This window comes from Cynara cardunculus (genome assembly GCF_001531365.2).
Source record: "Cynara cardunculus var. scolymus isolate 2C chromosome LG 17, CcrdV1, whole genome shotgun sequence".
Lineage (NCBI taxonomy): Eukaryota > Viridiplantae > Streptophyta > Magnoliopsida > Asterales > Asteraceae > Cynara > Cynara cardunculus.
Window position 1 is genome coordinate 1,869,143 of NC_037544.1, and position 9,428 is coordinate 1,878,570.

The 9,428-nt window shown below is 33.1% G+C and overlaps 1 protein-coding gene and 1 long non-coding RNA gene across 4 annotated transcripts; one reads left to right on the top strand and one right to left on the bottom strand.

Annotated features, from left to right (window-relative positions):
• Positions 1–885: 885 nt before the first annotated feature.
• On the bottom strand, positions 886–3,773 carry LOC112500100. The gene is made up of 2 exons (XR_003067319.1): positions 3,490–3,773; positions 886–1,306 (listed from the first exon to the last, which is right to left on the bottom strand). It is a non-coding gene; the product is annotated as an uncharacterized LOC112500100 (long non-coding RNA).
• On the top strand, positions 3,486–8,897 carry LOC112500099 (beta-glucosidase 18-like). Of its 3 annotated transcripts, XM_025103394.1 has the most exons (13): positions 3,486–3,679; positions 4,855–4,964; positions 5,076–5,142; positions 5,227–5,285; positions 5,379–5,454; positions 5,536–5,610; positions 5,820–5,907; positions 6,001–6,253; positions 6,375–6,490; positions 7,155–7,407; positions 7,722–7,824; positions 7,905–8,013; positions 8,411–8,897. In XM_025103394.1, the coding sequence occupies exons 5-13, from the start codon at positions 5,391–5,393 to the stop codon at positions 8,655–8,657; spliced, it is 1,308 nt and encodes a 435-aa protein (XP_024959162.1). In that variant the 5' UTR covers positions 3,486–3,679; positions 4,855–4,964; positions 5,076–5,142; positions 5,227–5,285; positions 5,379–5,390; the 3' UTR covers positions 8,658–8,897. The 3 variants fall into 3 exon arrangements, with proteins under 3 accessions (XP_024959162.1, XP_024959160.1, XP_024959159.1); XM_025103392.1 differs by lacking the exon at positions 4,855–4,964 and having other exon boundaries at positions 3,596–3,679; XM_025103391.1 differs by lacking the exon at positions 3,486–3,679 and having other exon boundaries at positions 4,785–4,964.
• Positions 8,898–9,428: the final 531 nt, after the last annotated feature.

Genomic DNA, 9,428 nt, shown 5'->3' on the forward strand with positions numbered 1-9,428 from the left:
ATCAATTAATTGTTTCTTAATATAAAGTATTAATCATAATTAATAAACTGTATTCATATTCCATAAATATTCAAATCATAATAAATGAACTCCAATCATTTCTATAAATATCTCAATTAATTGAGTTGCAAAGGTTGTACAAATGCACAAGGTTGTAAAAGAAATATACCATATATATATATATAAATTATATTCTCCTATTTGTTCTATAAGATTACTTCGTTCTATATTTTTATTTTTATTGGGACATTTATTAGCTAAATGTTTTTCATCGCCGCAAATAAAATATTTACATTTTCTTGTTTGTGGTTTTTTAACATATTTATCTTTATTATAAGGTTTATATTTTGTTTTATATGTATATATATATATATATATATATATATATATATCCAGATGCAAAAAGTTTGACCAATAGAGGTACATGGTGCTTATTTGTGGATAATGCGTGTGATATGTTCACATTATACATTCAGATGCAAAATCCAAGTCATTCAGGATAAGTTTGACCAATAGAGGTACATGGTCCTTATTTGTAAATAATATTATTTAAAAGGTGAACTGATTAGTTTATAGTAACTGCAAGATTTAATGTGCACCACTCGTTTGAAATATTTAATGATATTTCTTAATAAGCTAAAAGGGTAATATAGTAATTCTATTTTTGACAACTAATCAAAATATTTAATTAATTTTTTTAGAATGACAAATTTAGACCATTAAATCATTAACTTATAAAGTTGATCAATGGACATAAATTGGTCTTACGGGTCTCACGAAAAACCTTTGATCTCACGTGAACCTAACCCCCCTCCCCCCAAAAAAAATTGCAAATATATCCACATGTATATAAGAAACACTTTTCATGCGATCAACATCACATGTGTTCACATTATATAAAGTCAATAACTTAATACAAAACAACACGTTACAATTATCATATATCTAGTTAAATCAAAATACGCCTAAGCTAACCTTAATATAGGGAAGAGTTCAAACGAGAACCTCTGTGATTTACGAAAATGCGAGAACAGTTGCAGGCCTCTAACTTTTTTTAACTAACTCTTTAAATTATAATAAATAAAAATATATCACTGAGGGTAGTAATGTAATTAGATATTTTTTATATAATTATACATTATTTTAATTAATTGTGATTATCACATGATTTTATGTTGGAACTGATCACGTCAAACTCAGTCCCCATCCCCATCGTTTTCTTTATCTACGTCGATCTCGTGATATCAATTTACACCGAGATAAGCAAGCAACTGAGTTGGATAGTATCGATCTCATCCAAATATTTCTGCACAGATCAATGAATAAGTGAGTTGTAATAATCATGTGATAGGCAAGTATTTTGGCCATTTTTTACATTATACATTAATCAATTTTGTCCTAACTACACTGTGATAATCATGTGATAAGAAAGCAATCTGGCAATTGCATACATTATATATTAACCGATTTTGCCTTTAACTACACTGTGATAATCAACTTTTGAGCTGTGATATTTTGCTTGTTCAATTTCTCGACCACGCCCTTAACTGTGATAAGTCTGTGATAGACATTCTCTCATCGAATCTCTAATAGATTGAAGCCCTAATTGATTACAGACATCTATCGAATCCTAATCGAAGTGTCATAATATGTGATCAAGCTGTGTTATTAGACACATACTTTTGATCTTCTTCCTCGATACATTCAGAATAGACTGTACGATCTTCTTCCTCAACGCCTTCGAACAAGAGTATACGCTTGCCCTAACTCGGTTTCTTCCTTGTTTTCAGTTTCGCCTTCGAACAGGAATGTACGCTATCGTTGTGCTATTTATGATAACCCAAGGTCGATGATGATGATTATCACTACCCAGATGATCTGAATACTCTACATCGTGTTATTTAAATTTTAGGATATCAATTTCCAATTTTACCCTTCCACATCTTCAAAAAATTTGAAATTGTTTTACTGTTTATTTAAGTTTGAGAAAATATTTTAACTTCTCTTAAAATGTGATTCTAAACACAATTCTTGACTTAGAGGTTGTTCTCGTATCCTCGTAAATTACAAAGGTTCTCATTTGAACCTCCATCTGGATATATATATATATATATATATATATGCCAAATCTGCAAATATATCCACATGTATGTAACAAAACATTTTTCATACAATCAACATCACGTCTCTTCACACAATATAAAGTCAATAACTTAATATAAAACAACACGCTACAATTATCATATATCTAATTAAATCAGATTACGTATAATCAATATGTTGATCACAAATCGTCAACCTACATAATAACCCACAAAAGATGTTGAGTATCTTAAAACACTTTTCTTTGGACAGAAAATTATATCTGTTCTTCTATAAACATCTATCAGTTTTTCATACCCCCGTATTGTCCTGTACACTGAAATATAAAAAAAACTAAAAATAGTACAATTTTATTTAATTTTCAACCCTTTTCATGGTTTTAATTTTAACCCATATATTTATTATTTTAACCCATTTTTTTTGATGTTTTTCTATTATTCTTTTTACCTCTTTGTTTTCTATTTTATATGCTAATCTTATTAATTAATTAAAAATATTATAAATTTAATTATATTTTTAAGGTTAAAATATATTAAAAACAACCTTTGTGATTATTATTTTCATTACATAACTTTGATAAAAAAATTATTTATATTTGTATACAATATAAATTTTATTTATTTCTATTTATATACAATATAAAATTCTAAATAGATTTAGCACTATAATTTTTTTAAAATAATTTCCTAGTATTTATGATGTATAGTAATATGTTTAAATTCAAAAATATTTAATACTGAACTTATTTTGAAGGCATTGACAAAACGATTATAATAGTGTAATTTATTAAAAAAGAAACATATTTTTTTACATATATTAGTTAATATACAATTATGTATGTTAATATGATAACAAGTTATCAATTAATAAAATAGGTAGATTTTTCAAAATACAATGTTTTATCAAAAAATAATTTGAAATTACATTGATATAATAAAAAAATAAAATGATTTTATAATAATAAAATTTTTATGAAAATAAATTGTTATTTTATACAGTTGTATCATGTATGGAATCAGAAGCAATCCGGATCCCATGACCCGGCCCATTTTCCACCTAGAAAAGTAAACAACCCATCAGCTTGAAATCTCGCCGTTTTCGCGTTTTTTTGGTTGAAATTGCTCATTTGATCGTCGTTTTTCGTTCGTTCTTTTTAGCATTACTTCGTAAGTAACCTTATCATCAACATTTTGGTTCAAGAATCACGAGGTTTCGTTAAGCATAGCTCCCTAATATCTAGATTGAAGTTACGGATTTATATCAAAATGCACATCGTAACAGCGATTTGGTTCAAATCGGAGCTCGAATAGCTATTGCTGGTTCGATAGTAAACATACAGACGAAGCCATAGACATAAAACTTACAAGATATGGTTGAGTATCTTACCTTGAATCATCGAAAAATCCGAAAATCGTATACCGAGAGCTATCTTCTTCGATTTCTCTATTGATTTTTGTTGAAGTGGTTTGAGGAGTAATGGATCTAGGAAGCATGGAACAATTATATGCTAGGGATTTGGTGTAAGAGGCACGAAATCGTGGCCTTAATCGTTTCGTATGGCTGCTATACGTTGCAGGTAAACACCATATCCAGATCAAGGTTTTTGGTTTTCTTGCAAACAGGTACCTCAAGTTTGAGGGTCCTGCTGCCTTACCCCCCTGGACTTTATTGTTTTTACACTTCGCCCCTTTCTGTATTATTATTTTTGAATGTTAAAAATTATATAATTTTAGAGAAAAGTCCTTTTTGAATTTTTTTTATGCAGTTCATATACAAATAAACAAGTTGTTCATCAATTTTATTGAAGGATGAAAATGATACACCCCGTGCGTCCTACCAAATTAATTTTTTTGATACATCGATGTCAATATTAAGACCTATTTTTTTAAATGCATGACTTGAATTGGTCATCCATAAATGCTATTTGTATCCTAGTTTATGTCAAAATCAAGTCAATTAATGCACTGAGAATATAAAAAATAGTTATTGATCTTGTTGTGTGAGGAAGAAATTCATGGTTGTATTTAACATTATATAAGTGGCAGATTAATTAAAATAGTCATTTTACATGTTGGTTTTGTCTCTTGGCCATTTTCCTGCCTAATATTTCAAAAATGTTAGTATGTCCGCAAATGACACCCTCTCAATTTGTGAATTTGTGGAAGGTCAAAGTGTAAAAAGAATTTTTTTTGAAGTACATGAACAAAATTTATAAATTAGTCTCAACTGACAACCTATATCTATTTTACAGATTTGGTCCTTACATTTACGGATCGGTTCAAAAACTTTATTTTTTATACTTTGACCCTTCTGTAAATTGCAGAATTGTCACCTATGGAGATGGTAGACATTTTTGTGATTTTGGGAGAGGAACGAGGAAAGGTGAAATGAAACCACAAACTACTTTAATTAATTTCTCTTAAAAATTGCATATAGCAGCACGTGATGAATCTTTTGTTGAAAATATCTTTGGTTAACTTGACCATGACACGGTCTTAATTGGTGAGCCGCCATTTTCCGTAACCATCTTTTATTGGTAGGACGTCTTTTTTCTACTTAATGTAAACAAAGCACAATGTGCTGTCTATGAATCATTGTTTGTTTTTAGCAGATAAAAAGTAACCCATAATAAAATTCTGTCGAGCCAAGAATAAGATAAAGTTTCCCTCCTTTGTTCCATTATGAAACTGAAATCACCCACCATTTATCTCTTCTTCTTTCTCATTTCTGCTTCTGCTCTTCTTCTTGAAGCCTCCAACAATGGTGGGGTAGTCAAACTGCCCGAAAAAGAAGATCCCCATATCAAAATATCCGATTTTCCACCCGGGTTTCTCTTTGGAGCAGCCAGTTCTGCATACCAAGTCCATCTCCCTCTTTTTCTTTCACTTTCTTCCTCATTATCACACACACACACACACACACACACACACATATATATATATATATATCACTTACCTCATGGCATTTTGCAGGTTGAAGGAGCCTATCTTGAAGATGGTAAATCCCTCAGCAACTGGGATGTATTTTGTCATTCTGTAGGTTAGTATTATCAATTGTCTGTTTGTAGGACGAACTGCTTTCGAATTCTACTGATGACTAATCTATCGCTGCCATTGTTATTAGGTTGTGGAGAAAATGGAGAGAATGGAGATATTGCAGATGATCATTATCACCACTTTTTGGTTCAACTACTGCTCATATATCTAATTTGCTTATATCAAACAACAGTTTGTGGATTTGAATCTTGATTTATTACTTATGTTTCTTTAATCCAGGAAGATATTGAGATGATGCATTCCCTTGGTCTTAAAGTTTACAGATTTTCGATTTCATGGGCTAGAATTCTTCCACGTATTATATGCTATACCATCCCTTTCTTGTTTCCAATATCTTTTTGGACTATGCTTACCTTTTTGTGCTTCCAATTACCAGGAGGAAGGTTTGGTGAAGTTAATCCTGCTGGCATCATGTTCTATAACAAGATAATAGACAATCTGATTCTCAAAGGTGTGATGGGATGAAAGTTAAATACTACATCTGATCTTTGAAATTTGAATATAATTTTACCGCCAGTTTCAAGTTCAAGATTCATGCATGAATTCACAAAAGCTGGTATAAATTTTTTGTGGGAAGTGAGTGTGCTCCGTTCATTCTCAGCACCTTCTTTCTGCTGCGGAATAAAGCTTGATTCATGACTGTCGATTAAAATGATACAGGAATCGAGCCATTTGTGACGCTTTACCATGGCGATTTTCCTCATGAACTTGAAGAGAGATATGGGTCTTGGCTCAATGCTGAAATGAAGTATGTCCACCATGCCATTTTGACCCTGATATCAATTCCTCCTGCTCTGCTTTTTAGTTAGCTTATCAGGCGTATTATGTATCGTACTGGCAGGGACGACTTTGTACATATGGCAGAAATTTGTTTCAAGTCGTTTGGAGACCGAGTGAAGTATTGGATCACAATCAATGAACCTAACCTAGTAACACAATATGCTTATGGAACGGGGATTTTCCCCCCTAGTCGTTGTTCAGAGCCTTTTGGCAACTGTCTTGCTGGAAATTCGGATGTCGAGCCTCTCATTGCTATGCACAACATGTTACTGGCCCATGGCGTGGCAGCGAAGCTATACCGTCGGAAGTTTCAGGCAATCAACTAACTTTTAACTCTATCTTCAAACCCCAATCTATTGGCATTGTTGGACTAATGTACTTTTGCATATTGGTTAAGAAAAATACCGTTCATAGTCTTTGAATTTCTCTGTGCAGAGTAAACAAGGTGGATCGATTGGTCTTGCTCTACATTGTGACATGTTCGAACCATTAACTGAGAGTGAGCTTGATCGCAATGCTGCCAAAAGGGCCTTTGCTTTCAATATTGGCTGGTAAGATTTTTGAATGTGTAGCCTGTCTCATAACTTAGTTAGCAAACAAAGAAAACAGAGAGAAAACTATATATGATATTATTAGAGTCCTACATCGGCTAGACACGGACCATCAAAACCTATATATATATATATATATATATATATATATATGTTGGGACCTTCCCTCTTTCTGTTAGGGCTCTTTTGGAGGGTAATTTAATGGAGTTTCCTATATTCTATCATGGTTCATAGCTGGGTCTAGCACCACCTAGGGACTCAACAAACTCTTTCGCCTCCGTTTACCCTCCCCTCAAGGGTGCGTGTTGGAGTCCTACATTGCCTAGACATAGACCTTCAAAACCTATATATATAGGGTCAGGTTTAAGGGAAAAACCGTAGAAAATGAAAAACTGAGAAACACCCTGGTAACCGTTTATCTGGACAGTATGCACATGTGCATACAATTAATTTGTAGACAATTTGTCTTGCATGCATGAACGTGTAACATGCACACGTGCGTAAAAACCAACAAACAACTTCAATTACTTACATACACAGTGCATACCGTCTAGATCAATGGTTGGCAGGATACTCGGTTTTTCATTTTTTTTGGGGGTTTTCCACTGGGGTTTCACATATTCTAACATATATGATCTTCCTTCAACTACTTATCCTCAAACAGGTCACTTGATCCCTTAATATTTGGAGAATATCCTGAAGAAATGCAAGAATACCTTGGAAGTGCATTACCGAGTTTCTCTGTCGACGAAAAAAATTTAGTGAAGAACAGTATTGATTTTATTGGCATCAACCATTACACGACTACATATACCAAGGATTGTACCAACTCTAGTTGCTCTCCAACTGCTGATCGTGCAATCCAAGGTTTTCTAGACACTACTGGAGAGCGCAGTGGTGTGCCAATCGGTGAACTTGTAGGAAATTACATTTTTTGGCTCAACTTTTCACCCAAGATGGGGTGTTTGGGATTGCTTATAAAAACGTCTTGACTTATTTCGGTGTGGTACTGGTAATAAGCACTTTTGAGTGTTTGGATAAACAACTTATACCGGTGCCAAACCGGTAATAAGAAGTTTTTAAAGAAGTTAAACCCTTCTGACTTATAATAAGTTGATAAGTGCTTTTGTAGAAAAGCATAAGTTGCTTCAAATAAGCAATCCCAAATACCCCCTACACGTTTCTTCTTTTTATTTGATAATAAAGGCGTTTATCTTCAATGCACGAACAGACGGGGTTAGAAGGCTTATATGTTGTTCCTAGAGGCATGGAGGAGATTGTTAATTGTATCAAGATTCGGTACAATAATAAACCCATGATTATTACTGAAAATGGTAAGTGTCACAATTTTCAGATCAAACAAATTATGAATATGTTGTTAAACCATGCCCCCGTATTTATAATTCTGTTGCAGGGTATTCTTCACCCGTCATGCAGGAGGAACGAATCGATGAGCTTGTGAATGACGTCAAACGAATTGAATTTCACACAGCATACCTTGCTTCTTTAGCCAGATCTATCAGGTTCATTCTACAATCTTTCAATACTTGGACTTAACATGAGAATGAATGCAACAAAATGCAACAAAGTTTGGTTTATTTCCTTTTTAGTGTAACAAAGAATGCTTTTCTCAATCGATGTGACAAAGTTTCAAGGTAATCTGTCGATCTTGTAACATTTGATGACGTGGGTTCCTGTTTACGAAAGGGTTATGACGAAATGGATGATAAACTTGACATCCACGTCATCAAATGTTACAAGATTAGCAACGGTCAAACTGGGTAAAACATAAGAACTAAGTGTTGTACTAAGTAAGAACTAAGGCAAACTTCTTTGCTTTTTGATGCATTTTGCTCTACACCAAATGGAGGAAACAAAACCGTTACTGATTGTTTGAAAAATTGTTGTTTTAAACGATAGAGGGGGAGCAGATGTGCGCGGATATTTCGTGTGGTCATTGATGGATAGCTACGAATGGCTGCAAGGTTACAATTTGAGGTTCGGGTTACACTATGTTGACCGTCAAAAGCTAACTCGGATTCCCAAGCTTTCTGCACGATGGTATAAGAGTTTCTTAACGAACAGCAGCTATGTTATTGGTAAGGAAGCATTAAGACACGAAAGGTCATTTCAGGACGATACGATGCTTGAAAAAGCAGATGCATAGAAGACTTTTATGCTAGAAGCTTGTATGCCATGTTAGTAATTCTTCCTCCTTCTGCTGTTCTGTTTTCTGTTCATGTAATTGAACCATTTCAAGAATGGATTATTGATCCACTTCTCTCATTCATTGATAGTCTGTCTGCATTCAGACCAATAATTGGCCTTTGGCTTATTGTATCATTCTATCACTTTCCTATGTACCCATGATTCATGATCTATAAGATTCATTTGGTTTTTTATGTTATATTTGTTAATTATCATATAATCTTATATTGCTTTTGACTTGTATTCCCTTGGGTGAGTGAGGTTTAGGGGAAAAACCTAAAAAAAAATGAAAAACTGAGGAACACCCTAATAACCGTTCATCTGTAAGGTATGCACATGTGTATACAAGTAATCAAAGATGTTTTCTGGTTTCTATGCAAGTGTGCATGTTATGCACATGTGTATACTGGAAAAGTTACTTTGTTTGACAATTGCTGAATGATTTGGTGCAGAATGATTAAGTGATCAGAATAATTAAGAAGCTCTCATGATATAGTGCAAAATGAAGTATAATTGTTTGGTAATTGTGTACGATGAAATTAGAGTTCTTAATAGTTAAGGGAGATCCAGGATACAAAATTATTCAGAGAATTTTAGAACCATTAAGAGGCAGACTTTTTTTTTTTTTTGCCAAACAAAATTTACCTCTTTAACGATTCAGATGTTGCCTCTTAGTGGAACTATTAAGAGGTAAACAAACAACATTACTTGTATACACATGTGCATACTG